Here is a 23,552-nt window from a genome sequence, read left to right as displayed (position 1 = left end):
CATTGTACCTGGTTGGCAGCTGTGTAATGGTTGTAAAGCATTCACAGCTTGGATGAAGCTACTTAGTGTAACATATTGGAGATATCCTGTGTTATTTTTCCAGTTGTACGAGGACGTGCTGAAAAGTACTGCCACCAAATTTTATATGTACATACTCTTACAGCTTTTTAAATAAGACAAATGTCAATAACATTCTAAATCTTTATTCTTCAGGTCTGCATATTCATACCCTGGCAATGAACATGTTTCTCACAATGAGAGACCAATTTGTTGATACTGTCACTGAGAAGTTTGACTTTGTTGACAGAGTCACATCATCACCTCTGCTTGCAGTGCTTCATTCACTATCAAAGCAATGTATTTGAAAGTGTTCTTTCAGTTTTGAAAACATATGAAAATCGGATGGGACCAAGTGTTGATTGTATGGAGGATGATAGATGACAGCAAACTCAAGGAGTCAGATTATTGCAGGTGTTGTAAAGATCATGTGCGGTCCGGCGTTATAATGCTGTAGGAGAGGGTGCTCCCTGTGTGGACAAACTCTTAAAATTTGAAACTCAATTACAACAGGCTTTTTTTCATGCACTGACATAGCTGCACTCCACAGTCTGCTGTGTTACACGTTATTATTCGGAGCCCAGATATTGAATGTTAATAACATATATTTTATTTGAAAAGCTGTAAAACTTCTCACATATAAAATTCAGACGCATTACTTTTCAGCACTCCCTTGCACATTTTCTCAACCTCGACCTCATCATTGTCTACAATTACAAATACAAAGTAGTGACCTCTGTGGATATAAACCAAGCAGTTATTACAGTACCGTTTGGACTGTTTGAATTTACTGAATGTCGCATGGATTGTCCAGCATTGCACAGACTTTCCAAAAATTTATTGACGAGTGCCAATAGACATTACGTACGTTTTGTGTACGTTGATGAGTTTTGGTGCACCATCTTTGCCAGAAGATCATGGAAGTAATCTTTGAGAAATAACTACCATTTAATTGACTATGAAAGAGGTGGTATGAGATGGCATATGTATGGGGAGAGGTGCTGACATAAAATTTGATATATTCCATAGTAAATGTGTGTCAATATTTGAAAGATTTTCTAAAAAGTTCTCCAGGAAGTTCGTTTGAAAAAAAGGTAATTCATGATTAACTAAAGGAATTAAAATATTGTGAAAGATGAAAGAGGAAATCCATACAGAGTGCCCCAGGAGGAAAGGTCAATATTCAGGGGTATGATGGGAGCAATCATTCAAAGCGAAAAAGCTAGTAATTCTGGAAGATTAAAACTGCAAAGGATGTGGTCAGAACGGAGACAGGACAGCCAGTCAGTGCACAAGGTAAGCCTACTATCACAATCAAACTGAATGACAATGTTGTGCCTGATAATTCACAAGGTGTGAGTATTTTTAATAACCAAATTCTAAAAGTAGCAACAAAAATAGGATTAAATGGTTCGTTTGAAGAAGCAAGAAAAAATATATAAAATATCATTCAATATAACTTCAAGCAAATAAATTTCCACTAAAATTTGCCCAACCGCCATTGTAAAAATTGCTGCCAGAAAAAAAACTATGACTTATAAAACTTTTTAAAACAGTGTTTCATGAGTGCCTGCCTATAGGGAACTCACGATAAAAAAATCAAGAAAATCAAAACTGTTGAGCAACAAATTTTATTCATATTGGGTGATTTTAAATGGATTGACCCAAAAATTAACACCCTCGGAGGAGCCTGTAACCCATCTAGAGCATGTCCCCAGTTGGTCGATATGAGAATGCTGCTCAGATCTGAGTGTTGGGAGGGAAATACAGTAAAATACCTCCCATTGACAATAGGCAATTCAGAGTGCAATTTGTAATAAGTGGCTGCAAAAAACATAATCTCATTTCAGGAGTGGCCTCAAGAAATGCAGAGGGGAATAGATTATTTTTCATGTATAAAGCAGTCTCCATACATAGTCTCCCACTCAGATCCAAAAGGAGAGGGGGGGGGGGAGGCACAATAGCAAAACAAGGATAGGTATATGGAATGTCAGAACACTCTCACAAGCAGGAAAACTAGAGAACCTTAAAAGAGAAACAGAAAATAATAATATGAACCTGACAGGAGTTGCCGAGGAAAGATGGGATGGACATTTAGACGAATACATAATAAACTACTCAGGAGGGCAAATGAAAGGAAGGAATGGAATTGGGTTGATCACGACAAAGGAACTGGCTAAGTATATGGAAAATGTATGCAAGTGATAGGATTACAGGTATAAGGCTGAAAGGAGTACAGAAAGACATACTGATTATCCAGGTGTATACGCCAACTTCAAAACATGATAACCAACTCACAAAGGAAAAATTCATCATCATAAAGGAAATAATGGATGATAAACAATGATGCTGGAAAACAGTAAAAGATGACTGAAATGCCATTGTGGGAGAAGAGAAGTAGAGAACCACAGGAGACTGAATGGTTTTACGAGTTCTGCAGGGAAACACGGCTGTTAGTGGCACACACACGAATCAAGAATCACAGCAGGACAGGAGGCACTACATTTGGAAATCACGAGTACATAAATAGAGAAACTAACTCATTTACTGGTGGAAGTAAGATACAGAAATGGAATCAAGGAGGTGCACATATTACTGTGTGCAGACATTAAAAGCAACCATAATTTACTTATGGCATATATAGAAATGAAACTGAAGAAGACGATCATGGTGAAGAGGTGAGACCTAGGGAAGATATAAAATCTGGAAGAGAAAGAATTACAGAAATCCTATCACTTGAACATACTAAAACATTATGACACAAAGAACCCCCTGAAATGTCAGAGCATACTGGAACATGTTGAAAGAAGGAATCAGAGAAACAGGGCAGAAAGTACATGTTATACAAATGGGGAAGGGCAAAAAAGGCTGTCTTACAGAGGAAATGATTTCGAAGATGGAGGAGTGAAGAAAATTCAAAAATAAAAACAATAAAGATGCAAGAAAGATGTACAGCAGGCTGAATAACGAACTGTGTAGAGTAGTGGAGTAGGCTATGAAAAAAATGGCTGAAATATGAGTCTCAATTGAGACTCAATTGAAGAACTGGAGAGGAAGGGAAGGTATGATTTACTGTACAACAGAGTAAAGACTACAATAGTGAATCAAAACAACCAGGAAGTGCTACAATGGAAATTCTCCATAAAAACAAAAATGTAGTGTACAAAGATCATGAAGACATCCTACAAAGATGGGAAGACTATCTGAACCCGTTATTAGTGTAAATGACAATGAGAAAGGGCCAACAATCATAATGGAAGAAGTAAAGAGTGCAGCAGCTGCAATGAAAAATGTGAAAGCCGAAGTTAACAGATACAATACAAGGAGAAATACTAAAGCATTTGAACCAAGGAATTGTAAGAGAAAAATTGAGGTTATGTAAGAAGAAAATACACTCCTGGAAATTGAAATAAGAACACCGTGAATTCATTGTCCCAGGAAGGGGAAACTTTATTGACACATTCCTGGGGTCAGATACATCACATGATCACACTGACAGAACCACAGGCACATAGACACAGGCAACAGAGCATGCACAATTTCGGCACTAGTACAGTGTATATCCACCTTTCGCAGCAATGCAGGCTGCTATTCTCCCATGGTGACGATCGTAGAGATGCTGGATGTAGTCCTGTGGAACGGCTTGCCATACCATTTCCACCTGGCGCCTCAGTTGGACCAGCGTTCGTGCTGGACGTGCAGACCGCGTGAGACGACGCTTCATCCAGTCCCAAACATGCTCAATGGGGGACAGATCCGGAGATCTTGCTGGCCAGGGTAGTTGACTTACACCTTCTAGAGCACGTTGGGTGGCACAGGATACATGCGGACGTGCATTGTCCTGTTGGAACAGCAAGTTCCCTTGCCGGTCTAGGAATGGTAGAACGATGGGTTCGATGACGGTTTGGATGTACCATGCACTATTCAGTGTCCCCTCGACGATCACCAGTGGTGTACGGCCAGTGTAGGAGATCGCTCCCCACACCATGATGCCGGGTGTTGGCCCTGTGTGCCTCGGTCGTATGCAGTCCTGATTGTGGCGCTCACCTGCACGGCGCCAAACACGCATACGACCATCATTGGCACCAAGGCAGAAGCGACTCTCATCGCTGAAGACGACACGTCTCCATTCGTCCCTCCATTCACGCCTGTCGCGACACCACTGGAGGCGGGCTGCACGATGTCGGGGCGTGAGCGGAAGACGGCCTAACGGTGTGTGGGACCGTAGCCCAGCTTCATGGAGACGGTTGTGAATGGTCCTCGCCGATACCCCAGGAGCAACAGTGTCCCTAATTTGCTGGGAAGTGGCGGTGCGGTCCCCTACGGCACTGCGTAGGATCCTACGGTCTTGGCGTGCATCCGTGCGTCGCTGCGGTCCGGTCCCAGGTCGACGGGCACGTGCACCTTCCGCCGACCACTGGCGACAACATCGATGTACTGTGGAGACCTCACGCCCCACGTGTTGAGCAATTCGGCGGTACGTCCACCCGGCCTCCCGCATGCCCACTATACGCCCTCGCTCAAAGTCCGTCAACTGCACATACGGTTCACGTCCACGCTGTCGCGGCATGCTACCAGTGTTAAAGACTGCGATGGAGCTCCGTATGCCACGGCAAACTGGCTGACACTGACGGCGGCGGTGCACAAATGCTGTGCAGCTAGCGCCATTCGACGGCCAACACCGCGGTTCCTGGTGTGTCCGCTGTGCCGTGCGTGTGATCATTGCTTGTACAGCCCTCTCGCAGTGTCCGGAGCAAGTATGGTGGGTCTGACACACCGGTGTCAATGTGTTCTTTTTTCCATTTCCAGGAGTGTATATGACAGTGCTCAATGGCCAGAGGACTTTCTGACAACTGTAATTATTCCAGTACCAAAGAAAGACGAAACGAAGAAACAATAGGACAATTAGTCTCGTTTCATATGCAGCCAAAATTATGTTAAGAATCATTAATAAAAGACTGGAAAAGGTAATGGAGAGGAATCTGGCTGAAGAGAAATTTGGTTTTAGTTGGAATACAGATACAAGAGATGCAACAGGACTCGTGAATTTTGGGAGAGAGGTTTATTGATAAGGTAAGAGATCTATATATGTGTTTATAGACCTGGTAACGACCTACGATAATGTGGCTTGCAAAAAATAATTAGGGAAAATGAATATAAACTGGAAAACCAGACAACTTATAAAGTCAATATACCGATAATTAAATCAAAAAGCATCATCAGTGGAAATGAGGGGAGGAAGTACCAACTGAACAGAACTAGCAACAGGTGTAAGACAAGGCTGCTGTCTGTCTCCTACCCTTTACAATCTATACTTGCAAAATATGTTTGATCACGTCCTCCTAGCAACAGACCAGAAAGAATTACAAGATACAGTGGATACTACTGAAGCTAAAGGAAAGATTTATGGAATGAAAATAAATACAAAGAAAACAAAAATAATGGCACTGGGAGGAAATAAAAAAGTAAAGATAATGCTGAATGGATAAGTACTAGAACACATGCAAAGCTTTAAGTACCTCAGTAGCTGGACAGAAACCAACTAGAAGAGAAGCACGGGGGGAGGGGAGGGGGGGGGGGGGGGAATTCTCTGCAGCAATATGGACAAAGATTCAAGGAAAAGGCTGATAAAATAAAAAGCATCATCAGTGGAAATGAGAGGAGGAAGTGCCAACTGAACAGAACTAGCAACAGGTGCTAAAGCATGGACACAGGAAGAAAGATACAGTAAGGCTAGAGGTTTTGAAATATGGACATGGCAGATGATGAAAAAAATAAGTTGGATGGTAGAGGTAGTAAGAAAATAGGGTGAGCAGAGACAAATTACATGATGTTGTGAGGTAACGGGCGAGTTGTCGCGCCCTGAAAATATAAGTTCGGAGTTGGTGCGGCCGCATGGGGTGCCAGTTAGCCAGGGCCCAGCAGCAAACACGTGGTACTAAATGTTAGTCGGATGAGAGGGGTAGCCCCAGCACATGGTCCAGCGCGTGGCTGAGAATTCCGCTGTGATGAGTACGGTGCTTTGTGTCGATGAAGGAGATGTCTATGCCGGGGAGTGCCAAAGATGGCGGATCTTTGTGAAACCTTAATGGCACACATTTCACAGTTTGTATAGAAATTAATAGTAGCCAGATGAATCATGATACCTCAAAAAGAAAAATGTATATTACCATTACTTGCATGACAATTCTGATGGTGTAACCAGGTTTCCAATATCTTTATTAGTTTAAAGTTCAGTATCTGACGCTAAATTATACAAGTAACACCCAACAACGAATTTCCAAAATCTAAACGGTTCTTCCGATTTCATCGATCTACACGTCTTTAGAAAGCTATTAGTGTAAATCAAAATTGGTATGAATTACAGGCATGTAACTTGAATAGTACATGTGTTATTGGAGGTCAAAGTGGCCGATTACTATCGATCGCGTCAGGCCATAAGTACTCAACTGTTACACGAAAAAACGGTAGCAGCATGCTTATAAATATATTTATTCATCTATGCCTTTGTTTATATCCAATATATACTATTCATGAAGAAATTGGTTAAATATTTACTGTGTTTTAGAAAGCACAGAGACATTAGGCTACTGGCCTACCTTCTGTTCTATTCCTTTTATATATGTTTATTTAATTTGTTTATGAATCTAATAATGTGTGTTAGAGTGTGTTTATGGTCCAGCCATAGGAATATTTATTTAATTTCAAGTTATTTAAATGTAAATCCAGTATTTAGAAAGTGTTTGATTATGTTTGTGAATTTGTGTTCGCTTGAAGATATGATGGGGGCGTTCTAGCCAATCACAGCGCTCATGAATGGGGAGACTGGATGGAAGTGGGAGGAGAGCATGGTTTCCAGAGAGGACATCAGGTAGTTCTGGACAGTTCGGGACAGGACACGAAAAGTGCCGGATGGTGTGGCGGACACACGGTCACGTGAGAGACTCGGAGAGTGTGGAGCAGTTTGTGTGTGGTCGCGGCAGATAGAAATACTTTGGAGTGCCGACTTGTGCACTTGTGAGATTTGTGTGGCTTCTAGCGTTTAGAAGTGAATATCTCGCGAGCTGTATTGTTGTTCATAACTAATTACATGCTGTAGGAATCTATTGTTTCCCCATTATTCAACTTATATTTTATGTAATTGCTGGACCATCGACACCAATAAATGTTTTGCAGAAATATACTGCATTCTCAAAAGTACTTCTACGCCGTACTCATCATTTCAAGTCCTTAAGATAGCACCTGCAGATTTTATTTAATTGTAATCTTTCATTTATAAATTTAAATGTTACTTTCATAATTCGCAATTGTCAAGTGATAGAAACCTTCATCCATTCGATTCTTGTGTGTATTCTTATTGTATACTGTAGACTCAGCAGTATTTGGCCTGTAATGCGGCAACTGCATATCCCAGGCCCTGGACAACGAAACCAGCCAAAACTCTTAATATTACAACGCTGAGTCAGGGGGTGCGTAGTTATTGGAAAGCCTGCAATGTAATAAAAAGGAAACCAAATGGATTGAACATATATTAATACATGGAAACGAACTCGATTGAACGGGTATTAATAAAAAGTATTATAAGGGTACATGGAGGAAGAGAGGAGGCAAGGGAGGAAGAGATTTCAATCCTGGATGATGTGATGGCCAGCAGCACATATAGCAACATTAAAAAACGAGCAGTGGAACACATGAAACGGAGACGCAAAGGCCCTGCTAATATAGCAGAAAACTGATGATGAGCGATTAATACTTTAACTTTCACAAGCCACTGTAATATCAGTATTTGTTCTTCTTTGAGTAGGTATGAGTGCTCAAAGTGTATGAGCTCAGACGCAGGTAAAGCTTCAGCAAGGGAATTCCACAAACTGACTCAGCACTGACCAGCCTTTTAGAAGCAAAGAGGCATCAGTATTGAGGCTGATGAACTATTATCGAAGCATATTTTCTACAAATAGCTGAGAAAAATATGTGTACCTACATAACATTGGTTTATTTGTCCATAATAACTTTTACAGTCATGGGCATAGTCTTGAATCGATACTTATAACACAGATTCATCCCCTCACCTAAGGCTAAAGGTGTAATAGCTTCATTCATTGAGAAACTGTGTCATCATACCAATAACATGACACGAACATCACTTTCCAAATCTTCAACAGACAGCATGCAAAGATGGAAACAAACTTACAAACAACAAGCTTATATGAACTTCAGTCATGCCTCCACATGTATATCAAATAGCAATTAATTTTTGAATTATTTGTTTTTTTTTAAGTCAGTCCTCCCCATTACAGATAAATAATTGCTGTAGATACAATTTAATCATTTCATTCAAGTAATTTTCATAATCGATGCTAACCTGTTAAAATACCAAATTTTATAAAAACATGATTTTTGTTGTGAAATGTATGAATTTTAAAAAGTTTTATTTGATTTGTATATAAGCTAAGCTTTGCCTATTGTGGCAGCAGTGTAGGAGGGGGTTGGGGGTGGGAGGGGGGGTGGAGGGAGCGTACTGGGCACTTTCTGAAGGCAGCGAGGGCACATGAGGTGGTAAAGATTGAGAACCACTGATGGATCGAAATGCTCTACTGGGCAAAACTAAATTACTATCCAACAATGGCGTTACTGCACTTGACCTTCCATAGCCATTATCGGAAAAGTGGTGATTTTACAGTAAGCAGGTACAGTGATGACTAAGGAAAACACATCGCACTGTCATGGTTTTCATGTCACATGTGCATACAATATCAAGTGGTTCAGCATTTCCTCATGAAATATCATCAGTAAAGCAGTGCCATGTTATCCACAATTATGATACGCATGAGAGTGGAAAACAGAGGAAGATGGTACGAAAGTTGAAACATTCTGATGAAAAACAGCTTATATTCGAAGATTTACAGTTTTGTCATGAAGAAAAAAGGAGAATCAGGCAATAATACCTCAACAGAAAGCAATCTTGCAGACAGCAAAAATGGGAGGGAACTCAGAAAGTACAGTAAAGTACATTTCAAAAGACTTTCAGACAGAGGAAAAAACAGGGAAAGAACTTAAATCCCCTGGAAAACAAAGGCATTCCAGAAAAATATTTCCTCTGGATAACTTTGCTAAAGCAGTTACTTGAAGAAAAACAAAATTGGAATATTATGAGCAGAAAAACAGAATCCCAACATTGGCAAAGCTACTTATAGTTTCAAAAATGGAGATAAATTTTCAAAGGCAGAAAATTCTGAAAGAGATGGGATTCAGTTTTAAGGAACATAAAAATAGGTATCAGCATAACAGAAGATCCTGACATTGTTGCAAAGTGTGCACAATACTGAAGAGCAATCAGAAACAATGAAAAGGGGCCAAATAAACTAGTATTCATAGATGAAACATGGGTGCATATGCAACATACCACCCTTGAAGAACTACTGGCAGCATGAAAAAGTTCCAGGTGTAATGACCAATATCAGTGTAGGCCAAAGAGCTATTGTTGTCCACACTGAAGGAGCGATGGGTTTCATAGACAGAGTACAGTTAATTTAGGATTGTAAATCTAAATCCCAAGATTATCATGATGATATGAATGGGGATAATTACCACAAATGGTCAGGAAAGAAACTGATTCCTAACTTCTGCACTGGTAGTACTGTTGTTCTCGATAATGCACCGTATCATACTGCTCAGATAAATAAAGCCCCCACTTTACAACTCATAAAAAGAACATAACTGAACGACTTGTTCAGGACAAAACAAGTTTTGAACAGAGGTTAACAAGAAATGAGCTTTCACGAACTGTGCATTATAATAAGCCAAAGTGTACACAGTTTTAAAGTGTAAGGGATACATTGTTCTCAGGCTTCCACCATACTACTGTGATTTGAAACCTATAGAGCTAATCTGGAATATAATGAAACAAAAAAAACTGCAGAAAAAGAACATTTCTTCCATTAATTTAACTACCCTAAAACAATTAACCAAACAGTCTTTAAAGAAGATTACCCAACATGATTGATTAAAAGACCGCGAACATATAAAAGGAATTGAAAATTAAGATAAGCATGGAGATGTGGTAATGGAAGAAGCAATAGAGATTATTATTATTATTAGTATTATTATGAAAGTTGATCTGGAGAGTATAGGTGAATATGCAGCACATGACAGTCATAAAACTGGAACAGATTCCAGTGAAATGGATACAGCAGAAGAAGAACTTGGTGTCTACCTCTTGTGTGATGGTCATCTACTTCATAGCTCTAATCATCAAGGTAAGTGCAGTTTTCATTGCATAACTGTAGTTGTACAGTCCTTCCTTCACTCCACAACCCCGATTATGTGCTGACTCATGAAGCACCCTTACTCCCAGGTGCAATATTACTGTGGTCAACTAATAATCAGACAGCTATTTGTGCATGCACAAGCACATGCGCATACGCGCCCACACACACACACACACACACACACACACACACACACACACACACACACAGGCACTTGCATTTATCATAGGTTAAGTTCCATTAGGAATGCTACTTTGTACATTCCTCTGTCACCTCTTGGCGATGTTGGTAGACTCATCCCTCAGCCACAGATGCCTGCCACAAGCACATCCCAAATAGTAGCACCATCACCCACATTGATAGGCCTACCCTCCAAAGAGAGAGAGAGAAACATTCCTCTAAGCCTAGCAGGGGCGAGGATCATGCTCTGTCAGATCTGCACAAAGTAGTGTATTTCTTATTCACATGGGCTTTTCCATTCTCCATGCACTCACTGCGCACCAACCCAATGCGTGAGATAGTCGAGCAGGGTTGCAAACCATCTATAATTGCCTTATATAATGTAGTGCTCATAGTAAATAGCTATGCAGCTGTAACCTCAGATAAATAGCTATACAGCTGTAACCTCAGATTTCCTATGCACAGTTTCGGCAGTTTCTACAAAACATCGTTCAAGATGATATTGATGATTATGATGATGATGATGATGATGATGATGATTGGTTTGTGGGACGCTCAACTGTGCGGTCATCAGTGCCCATACAAAGTCCCAATTTTTACACAGACCATTTTTTTTCACAGTCTTATCTAGTCACTGTCACGAATGATGATGATGATGATTATGATGATGGCAACACAAACATCCAGTCTCTGGGTGGAGAAAATTCCCAACCTGGCTGGGAATCGAACCCAGAACCCCCATGATCGTTCAAGAGTGACTGATGATAAGGTGTAGTGCATTCTGATAAGAGTGACATCAATATAGAGCACAGAAATCTGTGAGGCACTTCTGGGAGAGGTGTGATGAGTTCCTATCTCCCACTCTTCCTTTTTTAGTACTGGTTTGTTACTGAAGCATTTATAATTAAGTCATCAGTTTCATGGCAGTGCAGCTATATAATGACACCAGTTATTTCTGAACTGACTGCTGTTATGAAAACACTGCTATTCGGGCAATAAATTTCAGTGTACATGTTTTACTTTCACATTGAGGAGGTTGTAATAAAGGCAGAGCAGGAATTGGATTTTATGCATTCAACCAGTAAAGACATTAACACATTAATGACTTCAATGCAGAGAGGAATGTGGAACTCAACAATATGGTCATTGTTGGTTTTTGTCTATCTGTTGTGCTATTATCAAAGTAAAACGTACTATGTAGTGGTGTTAAAGATACACTGCTGAATATGATATTACAGTATTTAGTAATCTAAATAAATAATGACCAGTATATCTTAGTTTGAACATTGCTGTTGCCATATTGAACTAACCTATATTATTTTTCATATTCCTTTTATATCTTTGGGAAGTCTTTCGCTTGCTGAAGCCTTAAACATATTACTAGATAAGGATATGACTGCAGGTATTTTCGTGGAGCCTCAAGACTGATTATTCTAAATATAAAAGTATGTCTGCTTTGGAGATTTCTGAAAAGTTTACTAACAACGAGATAATGGAGCATTTAGTTGATGAAACAAGCATTAAGCACTATTTATTAACTGCCCAAATCCAAATATACCAGCTGATAAGATCAAATGTTTCATCAGGATTCTGTTTGTTAGTGGGTACAATATTCTGCCATCTAAAAGACATTACTGGGAAAATGATGATGACATGAAGGATGGAGCTGTGTGTAGCTCCATGCTCAGGTGGCATGGATTTCTACAAATCTATCGATTTTTGCACTGTGCCAATAACATCAAAATTGACTACAATAATAAGGCTTGGAAAATCAATACATTTATGGAAATGCTAAAGAAGCAGTGTATAGATAATTTTGTATCTGAAGAGCATCTGTCAAATGATGAATACATGGTTAAACATTTTGTCCACCATGGTTGCAAGCAATTTATTGGGGGTAAACCAGTATGATTTGGGCACAAAATATGTAGCCTCAACACTAAGAATGTCTATTTAGTCAATTTTGAACTCTATCAGGAAAAGGTCCAAAACCAAACACAGAGATGGGAAAGTATTTGGCAAGACAGCAAGCTCCTTACTGGCATTACATGACAAAATTCCAGCAGAGAATAGCAGGTCACATTATACATTTTTCATGGATAATCTATTTTCTGGTTCTGCACTTTTCTCATTTTAAAAGTCTCCAGGTATTCAGCCACTGGAACTATAAGAGAAAGTAGTCAAAATGATCTCCTCCTCATGTGGCAGCCAACCTGCACAGTTATGAGGTTTTCTCAGAAAACAAAGAGGAACGTGACACTCCTGAGGCCTCAAGTAATTGGGAAGTATAACATGTACATGGGAGGAACACACCAAATGGACCAAAATCTGGAATGCTACCAAATTGGAATTCATAGCAAGAAATGATATTGAACACTGTTGACAAGGGCGCTTGATGTAGCTATAACAAATCCGGCATGCCAAAAATTTCTCAACTACAATTCAGGTCGGAAATAGCTAATGCACTGTTGTGTATGTCCCAAGTCCTTCCCAAAGCAGCTGAAAGAGATAACGCGTAGAATGAACAAGCAGCTTAAGGTCAGTGTATTCTGACAAATGCCTGACAATATCAGTGCAGTTATTCTGAAACAGAAACATCACTAAATCACAGCATGTTGGATGTGAACAATGAATGTACTTAACACATTCAGTGAGATATATTCACTAGGTAGTTAAGAACTATGGCCTGACATAAAAATCTTGAAGGTGACTTCTTTCGAGAAAATGTTATCAGATGGGTACAAATTTTCATTGATGCACATTTTTCACAGAAATTACAATTCTATTTTTGTACACAGTATCTTAACAACTGACATGGCAGCCTTCTTATGGCATTGTGAGTGGTGCATACCTACTCCTGGGATCCAATTGCTCTGTCGGTATTGAGCCCCCTATTTATGGTTACATCTGACATCCCATTAACATACTTTTCTCCCACCATTGTTGTTATTTCATTAAGTGCAAACCCTCTGCAATTTTATGGCTCCAATGAATGAGAAAGACAGCAAGATTTTGATTTATTAAGAGATAGTTCCCATTTTTTGAAATGAGTCAGTGAAAGTGTAGTATCCGGCCACTTGCTTGGCCAAATACCACCACGGAACATATCTGCGGCTGGCAGGTTGCCATACCCCTCGGCATCCTCCATGGAAGCCAGACACACACACACAGCAATCACCATTCTGGTTGTGCATATCACCAGGCAACAACAGCCAGTCATGCTGTAAACACGACCAAGGACAACATGTGCATTCCAGACTCCAGTAGGCTCCGCAAGAGGCATCTGCATAGCCCACCAACAGTGTGCACAACCAATTGCAGCGCTGTAAACGTGGCATTACATTTGCACCCATGCACCACGTGAAAAATCCACATCTCAGATGACCACCACAGAGGCTGGAAACTGTCCAAGATGAAGAAGGTGACCACCACAGAAATCCTTCTGTTAGAGTAGAGAGTACCTAGGATGCTGCTCCACCACTAGCCTCAGCACTCACTCTCACCCTAGACTCAACACCAGCTGCTCCTTGCAATCCAGCCATCAGTAGTCATCTTCAACAGCAATATTCATTGCTGTCCCGATCTCCAACTAGACATCGACCAAGGGTGGCCCAGGACTTTGACCAACACACACGGAGCTGCCTGCAGCTGATCAATCCGGACACCTACCCAGACACTACCCTGATCATGGTCTAGGACATCAACTGGACAATGACCAAACACTGACCTTGGGCACCAATTTGGGCTACAGTGAGAACTCTACCATTCTACCAGAAGTAGCTTTTATTTTCTATTTCACATCAAACTCGGGACTGTTCATTCCTGAGTTACCAATAAAAGTGTTCTTTCACTGTAAACTGTGGACTGACTTCATTATGTGCTGTCCTTATAAACTTGTATAGACCAAGACATAAAAAAAAGATCAAGACTGTGTTGTAAACTCCTTGTTTATGGGGTAACATAATTAAGAAGTCTACTGGAATAAGGATCTCAAGAAACATAAAGACACATCAATAAAGGCATAGCTTGTGATTTAAATAAAGCTTTGCACCCAGCACTTAATTTACTAAGATCTCCTCGCGCGTCTTAATTCATCAGGCAGGAACCACTGATGTAGTACAATATTAGGACCATCTTTTATGTTTTTACAAATGACAAGTAAGTTGTGTCTAGGAACACTGCAACATATTAATAACGATGACTATCGACTACTGTCTTGCACAGGCGATCTTTGGAATTGTAAGTGTGCTTCAGTTATTCTATGGCTGTTCCTTGCTTGGATATTGTATTGTATTGTGGTTATTTATGTAATAAAGAGATGCTATCTCATATTGGGACACATTATCTGTCACCCTGATCCTATCCTGGGGCAGGACATTACAGTGGTGACCACACAATGACTGCTTACTGTTTAACAGTTGTGTGGCCCAATTCATAAGACAAGACAATGATTTCAGTGTCAGAGCATACAGTGCTTCGCAATCAACTTTTCAGAAACTCACATTCATGAAACATGAAAGGTACACTCATCAGCTTACTGTTCCAACAGCAGACAACAATGTCGAACAGTGGCACAATCAATTTACTTTGCGACTTTATTGCCATTGGCACGTACTGAACCACAAACGGCCAGATTTGCAATCCTTCGCTCAGGCCAATGTGTCTTTCGCAGTGTGTGTGGAATCGTTTGACCTGGTGCTCGTGCAGCCAGCTGCACTGTCTTTGAACATTCCTATTGCATTCCCCACTGCTTTGAACATATATGGAACATTCGTCGATTGTGACTCTATGGATGTCGCCATGGCAATCAGCACGACTACCCTTCAACATCACCTCCACCTGCTGTCGTGCACATTCAAAATTCCACCATTTCACCTGGACCAACCCACAGTCTGCTTCACAATAATCTTCACCAAACTTAACGTTACTAGTGATGGTATTAACTGTGTTACACTGCTCAGTCACTTACACAGTGCACTATTGTCTGTCACAGACTGCACAGAGTATCAACGGACAAGCAGCAGTCGATGACCTTTCAAAAGCCCGAGTTGAGAGACCTTTGGACAGCTTGTGGGCTTCACCCAGTAAGCTAATGCCCCTAAAAGACAGTACCGTAATTTAAGTGCAGACTACAGGGCCCTTAATGCTCATACGATAACAGCATGCCGGCTGGAATGTCCATAAATTGAAGTAGTTGTCATGTCATCGGAAAGAGAGTTGATAGTTCTGAAGATGTACTGAGGTCTTCAAGTTGAGCCATAGCAAAGTGGAGAGCATGGGGTCAGCCTGTGAGATGGAAGCATTGGCATCCTCAGATGAGGTTGTGAGTGGATGTGATATTCTGGGTGCAGTGATAATGAGGAGCTGTGATGTAATAGTGGCTGAGTCCAGATCATTCAGCAAGTTATAGATATGTTTCAAGTGATGGCGATGAAGCTGTTCTCAGCAAAAAACACCATAGTACCCTATGACAACATCAATGATCCACAACTAGAATCAGTCACCTTGTACAATAACCTGTGTGTAACAATTTGGTTGGATGTTAAATGGAATGTTCAAAATGAGTCAATCACACAAAAAGCAGGTGGTAAACTTCTGTTGCTTGATAGCATACTGAGAAAATGCAATCAATATATGGATGAGACTTAACAGGACCAGTTGCTTACCTTCTCCTTCATCCTTTCCCAGCACACCTTCAATATTTGCTGCCTCCTCTTTTCCACCAACATCTTTAGCAGTCACTGTCTCATTTGTACTGAGCCCATCATCAACAGTGGGTGCTTTGTTTTCTTCCACTACAACTCCAGTTGTGGATGCTTCATTTTTTTCCACTACATCTTCAACATAGGATGTCTCGTTTTTTTCTGCTACATCTTCAACAGTGGATGTCTCCTCTTTTTTCAGTACAGCACTTATCATCTCATTTTTCCCCGCCTCTTCTCTAACAGTGGACACTTCATCTTCCTTCATAAGAACTTCGACAGTAGACTTTTCTGCATTCTGTGCTTTCACCTCATTTGTATCTTTGGCGGGAAAACTGAAAATACAGATAGCAGTACATTGTTACAACTGTAGATAATTTTTCAACAACCAAATCATTTCTAAGGTAACCATGAACAAGATTATATCCATTTTACAACATTCCACAAACTAAACAAAAGATATTCAAAGTAAATGGTTGATTGAGTTATTGTTTCCGTCTATGCAACAATCTGATCCTCAGCATCTTTGCAAAAAATAGTCACAGATTAGTGTGCTACTTAAACTTTGGTAAAGTAAAATGTTAAACATACATATGCACTCAAGCAAAACATGTGCCTAAAATATGGAGGAGTACCATGTACAGCATCTCAAATGAAAAATACAGATACTACAAAATACACTGAAATCCAGTTACTTCTGGAATGGTTGGTTGGTTGGTTGATTTGAGGGAGGGGACCAAACAGCGAGGTCACTGGTCCCATCGGATTAGGGAATGATGGTGAAGGAAGTCAGCTGTGCCCTTTCAAAGGAACCATCATCTCAGCATTTTCCTGAGGCAAGAAACCACAGAAAACCAAAATCAGGATGGCCAGACATGGGTCTGAACCATCGTCCCCCTGAATGCGAGTCCAGTACACACACACACACACACACACACACATAAAGGTATTGAAGGAAGGCGGATGAAGAAAAAGGCCTGTCAAGGTTTAGGTGACAGGGAGTGTTTGGAAAGGTCGCCCAGAACTCCGAATCAGGGAACACTTAATAGACATGATGAAAAGGAAAGACTGATTGTTGGGGACTGCTCAGAAGAAGAGTTGAAATCCACAGACAAAACTGTGCAAGTGTTAATAACAGCAGAAAGCTAAGTAAACTGTATATGGTAGCGGTGAGGATAGAGATGTCAGAAAATAAAAAGATACAGGAAACTAAAATGGAATGGGTACAGGTATAGTTATTGAGAACAAAAGTTGAGACTGAAGAAATTAATGTAAATTAAAGCCATGTGGTTGGCAAAAACTTAGGAATTTCCACTATTACAAACTCTTCCACAATGTTTTGTCAGTAATCTATTTTTGTTCAGTACCCATCTTCCACCTCTAAGCTCTCAGGTGTACCAATCTCGTCCAGTGCAATCCCAAATCATCAGTCTTTCTTTCTTATCCCATCTGGCAACTCTCCCCTGACCAAGGGTTCGCGGTGACTTTTCCAAATTCTCCCCAGTTCCTGAGCCACACCAGTCCTTTTTCTTCATCCCTCTTTCTTGTCCTTCAACATTTCTGCCAGAAGAAGGAACCACTGGCTCTGAAAGCTTGCAATATTCCTTAAATTGTGTGTTCTCCTGCTGCCGCTTTGTGAGTATATTTCTTATGTAACCAGTTATATTACCAAAAACTGGAAACTGATTATTTTTGTTGATACAATCATCACCTAAAATAGAAAATATGGTCCCCTTAACCTTTGAAATGCTCTCGCCAGTATATGTAATGTGATTGATTAAATTTAAGTGCACAGACATTAGTGCACAACAAGCACCAATTTACTGCTATGCAATAAACGGCACGAATTTGATTGTTCTTTCACTTTACAAAGAGGCCAGCTCATAACAGAGTAGGCACCCTGTCCTCAAAACTCTTATAGGGGACTTCTTTTTACTAGAGCGTTTCTACCTGAGTATTTTTGGCATTATGAATTTCATTCAGCAGATTAGTTAACATACATTATGGATGACGTTTCATAGCACCAAACTCATCATCAAGCTGACAGCTGTTGTTCTTTTACAGTTGACAGTTTTGTTTACTGACAAGCCCAGTGAAAAACTGTTTTCTGCTCTGTGCAGAAGTTTACATGGCAACTTCATTCTAGAACTAATGACATGATGATCAGCCCAACCTTTAGCTCCATGCAAAGCCTTAATTATTACATCATTTCTAGTATATCTCATGTGCATAATTACACAATCCAGCAGTTAACAGTGTTTATAGAGTTAGTTCGCAAACAAGCTGTTTTATATTTGACAATCAAAAGAACGGCTTTGTACTGCAAAGATAAAGAAGTCATCTTACAAAACTGATCTGTCATTGTCCAGGATGTTAAACAAAACTCCTTATAGGTCTTCATACATTCACTGATATGGCATATTGTCAGGGCAAAGAAAACCCCTTTGAATTTGATCAAGGAACTACATTCATTACAAAATTTAAATTTTGATGAAGGGTGTGGAAAATATCATCTTCATGGGGGGAGGAGGTTTTCCACTAAAGTAATTAATGCAGTTGATTGCATATGAGCACAACCATTAAAGCAGCTCTAAAGTACACATTGTTACTGACACAACAATATAATATTGCAAAAGTGAGAAGTCAAGAATGGCACAATATTACTGCTCAATATTTACACCTGAAGCAGCATTTACAATACTGCCTTTATAGTTAACATGCCAGCAATTGATGACATGGAACTTGCATGGATTGTGATTAAATTGCTTGCCTTGTGAAACACAAGCTGAAATTATACAGGGTGGGTGAGACGAGCCAAAGGAGCTTTCTTTGATTATTTCAATGGACTAGGGGCTCTTTTAAGGCAGCAAAAATTCATAAATCACAACAACTAATTACAAATTGAAGAAGTGAACTGTGTAGTTCATCCCATACATAGTAACTCAAATATAGCTTTAATCATGAATCACTAAACTACAACAAAAAACAGAGTCCTGTGAATACCCACATAATAAAATATAGTACACTGATGTGAACAGCACACTGGAAATATACGCACGAAGGGCCAGTCAGTGCTACTTTCCACATACATATGCTTGAGTCGCCTGTAGATGGTACAGTGGCGATGTTTCCGTGCTCACACCTCCTACATGCACCCTCCAGTGGCCAGTTTGTGCTGATACAGTTGGTGGCCAACTCAAACCAGAGCGGCGGCAGCCAGTGCCAACAGAGGGGGCGGGATGATGAGTCTGACGGGCACCAGAGCATAGGGCCAGGACACGCACGGATGTGGGCTTGCCCAAGGGTGGCACCCAACGACAGCAACAGAGTCGAAGGGCCATCACCATCCCAATATCGTCATCAGCAGACAGGTCCCAGTGCCGGGGCAGCAGGACTGGACCCACTGGTGACGATGACTGATTTGATGATGAAGATGGGGTTGGTAGGGGTGGCCCAACCAGAGCAACAGGCTGCGGCAATGGACCCGAGGCCTAAGACAGACCAGCACTCAGCATCAGGAAGCTGGAACCCGATGGTCCCACACATGAAAGAGGCAGCCAATAGGGTGGGGGCAGCTCAACAGCAGGCAACGAGGGGCTTGAGGCGGAGGGAGGCAGGGCAGGTTGCAGCGATGGTGGTTGCATCAGTGAACCAATAGCTTCCTGAAGGAAGCGTTAGCACCACTAATCAAGGTGGCACGCCACCAGTCCATCAGCCATATGGACGCTACACAGATGGCATCCCCAGTAACGGACAATTGCCAGTATCCACTTGGGCCAGCAACCAAACCCTTGTGTCCAAACCAGTGACCACGGCGTGAAATGGCCAGATGAATCAGACTATGGCAGCCATAGAGCAGGCCACAGAAAATGGACGCACATGTGTGGCTGCTGGCCAAAAGCAACTCAGCCAGGCTCTGCTACCCCATAGGCGTAAAGTGATAGTTGCTCAGAAAATGGAGAAGGGCATCATCCGGAAAGAAATGCATAAAAAACTTTTTCATTTGGGACAATGAAAATCCAGGAAGGAATGTAACAATATTAGAGAAGGAAAGTTGCACTCACCATACAACGGAGATGCTGAGTCGCAATAGGCACAACAAATGATTCACACACACACACACACGCACACACGCACGCACGCACGCACGCACGCACGCAAACACAGCTTGCACTCACGTCTGCAGTCTCATATAACTGAAACCACACTGCGAGCAGCAGCACCAGTGCATGATGGGAGTGGTGAATCGTTTTGTTGTGCCTATTGCGACTCAGCATCTCCGCTGTATGGTGAGTAGTAACCTTCCGTCTCTAATATTGTTTTTCATTTGGGACTTGAACGTACGCACTAGTTGTTCTGCCTCAGAATTGTGACCTCGGCTCATGTCAACACACACCGGAGAATATAAGGAAACTGATAAAACGCATTGACAACCAAGAGCAAATAGGAATCCATGAAGGGAGACCCGAAGTCTACATGAATGCGTTCCCATGGTTGGTGTGACGCAGGCCAGGGTGACAGAGATAGCTGGGAGCTGCTTGATGTGAGGCACACTGCGCACGAACTGCCACAATATGGACAATGTCACCATCAATCCCGGGACCACGAACATGTCTCCTAGGTATCAGTTCAGTGTGTGAAATGCCCCAATGGTCCGGGCATAGAACCTTGCACCTTAACACGGCAGGAATGACTACTCTGCGAGAGAGGTCTTCTGTGGACTAAAGCAAAACACCATCAAAAAGAAAGAGGCAATACCATAAGGAAACATAGTTGCGCAGAGGGTCCAAAGCGGGACCCGGCAATTTATCTGGCCAGGCACATTGAACAAATCAAATCACCTGGCGAAGAACTGAGTCAGTGGCAAGAGCAGCTGCTATGAGCAAGTTCGTAACTGGGTAAACCTTGACCGTCGCCTGCATTTCAGTATCAAAATGGAAGCAAAGCAATTCTTCACGAACAAAGTTGGGATCAGGACCTACAGGAAGATGGGCCAAGACATTGGCATTAACATGTTTAGACGTGGGTCGAAAATGGATTACGTAATTGTAGCGAGACAAGAACAGTGTGCAGAATTGTAGGCGATGTGCTGCCTTGTCAGGCAAAGAAGTTACACAAGAAAACCAAAGGTTTATGGTCAGTAATAAGATGAAACTTGGAGCCATACAAAAGAAATGTAAAATTTCTTGAGAGCACTGATGGTGACAAGAGCATTTTTTCAACCCAAAAGTAACGCTGCTGGGCTGGAGTGAGAGATTTAAAGGTGAAAGCAACAAGCCATTCAGAGCCATTGGCATGCAATTGCTTGAGGAGCACGCCAAGGCGGTATTGTGATTCGTCAATCGCCAAAACTATATGCTGGTGCAGAGGGAACGTAGCTAGACAGGTGGCCAAGAATAGTTTGGGTTTAACATTTTAAAAGCATATACGCAATTCAGGCTCCAGCAGAAGGTGAACCCTATCCTGTGAGACTTCAAACCCCAGACACATAATAGAATGTGGAAAAAGACTGATATTACACAAGGTTACATCATAAGCCTGTGGACTGTAAGACAGAAAACCAAGTGCGCAAATTTTGCATGTTACCGCCAGCAGAAGAGCCCGTGACAACAATATCACCAAGATAATTAATGCAAAGTACAGGCATAGTCAATTGCTCTAAAAATCTTTGGAAAACAGCAGGGGCACTAGCCACACCAAAAGAAAGGCACAAATATTAATAAAGACTAAAACGAGTATTCAAAATCAGAACTTGCTGACTCTTTCTTCATCCACAGGAACCTGCAGATGTGCTTCAGACAAATCAATTTTAGAAAAGTACTGGCCACCTGATAATTTCGTCAACAGTCCCTCCTGGTGTGGTAGATACATATCCACAATCGAGTGCACATTGACAGTGGTACTGGAGTTGGCACTAAGGTGAGGTTTTTCTTATGGTTTCTGAACTACAACGAGCGAAGACAACCACTGACTAGCCATAACAGGTTGCACCATCCCTAGAGATCGGAGTCTGTCAAATTATGCTTTCTCTTAATTTTTCAAGGTGACAGGAATACGATGTGCATTACAAAAATGATGCCGAGTCGTGGATTTCAAAGACATATGAGCAGAAAAATTCTTAGCACACCCAATACGTTCCAAAAACAAGTCCGAAAACTCTTTACACAGTGTTTCCTGCTGAGAATACAGTACCTGATCGGGCGCAACGTGAACTGCAATGGTGACAGAAAATCCAAATATCTGAAATATTGCCCATCCCAAACAAGTTCTCAACACCGGCATCAGCAATCTTCAAATATGTAAGCGGGCAATTTGCTGATTTGTAAGAGACAGATGCAATAAATTATCCCAATAGCACAATGTTATGTTTGTTATAACTGACCAGCTTCCGCATCACTTGTGTAAACGGCAGAGAGCCTAAATTCACGTAGGTTTGAGAACTGAATATTGTCACTGCACCATCTGTGTTGATCTGTAGCTGGGTCGCTTGGTGAAAAACACTTAACTCAATAAACAACTTGAAGAAGTCACAACCATTGGAATCACACACTTTACATCCACATCCATATCCTAGGCAACCGTCAGTGAATGACACATAAAGGTGATGTGGCCTTTCTTCCAGCAACCATTAAAAGTAGCTCAGCATTTAGGGCACACAGAACATTCGTGCTGGACAAAACAAAGGGCAAGACAGAAACAGAGAATGTTGATGCTGGTGCCGTGGCGGTTGTGGTTACTTTATCTGTCCTTGGTCAGCTCCACGCTCGGCTCGCATGTTTACTGCCACCACTACCACTTCCTCATGCAAGTTATCTGTCGTTCTAGTGGGTACATCGTGTGACACTACTGCCACATCACCTCACTCTTCAATTTGGTCACTCGCTACCCGAGAAACCTCAAAAGATTGCGCTATTTGCAAAACTTCAGTCAACGGGGAGTTTTCACAGAGGAAGGCCTTATGGGTGCACTTCCTTGTCTGGAGCTAAGCAGACAATTGCATCATGCACCACAGAATATGCATAGGAATCATGATGGGCATCAGTAATGAATTGACACTTATGGCTAAGGCCGCTGAGTTCGGGTGCTCAGGCTGGTTTAGTTTGCAACATCGGTAGAATTGAACTCATGCTGCTATGACATGCATTCATTTTGCGATAGTATTTGAACAATAAACTGCAAATGATCAAAAGTAGAGCTGTCGGTTCCTGTAAAGGAGCAAGCTGACACAGTAAGTGATACTCCTTAACTCCAACTCTTTTTCCATAAGTGTCCCAATCCTCGGCTGAATCGTCATATGGAGGGAATGTGGATGGAGGGTCTGGTGGAATGGTACCCTGTCTGTTAA

The 23,552-nt window shown here is 41.4% G+C and overlaps 1 protein-coding gene across 1 annotated transcript in view; it reads right to left on the bottom strand.

Moving 5' to 3' along the window:
• The window catches only part of LOC126187801 (TP53-binding protein 1-like), a 352,433-nt gene that overhangs the window by 278,822 nt on the left and 50,059 nt on the right, over nt 1–23,552 (bottom strand). The window contains exon 2 of the mRNA XM_049929085.1: nt 16,172–16,542. Within this exon, the coding sequence (XP_049785042.1) occupies nt 16,172–16,542 (371 nt within the window). The remainder of the gene's footprint in view (nt 1–16,171; nt 16,543–23,552) is intronic.

This window comes from Schistocerca cancellata, chromosome 5 (genome assembly GCF_023864275.1).
Source record: "Schistocerca cancellata isolate TAMUIC-IGC-003103 chromosome 5, iqSchCanc2.1, whole genome shotgun sequence".
NCBI classification, from domain to species: Eukaryota; Metazoa; Arthropoda; class Insecta; order Orthoptera; family Acrididae; genus Schistocerca; species Schistocerca cancellata.
The sequence above is the reverse complement of the archived record's forward strand: the minus strand, read 5'-3'. Positions and strand labels throughout refer to the sequence as shown.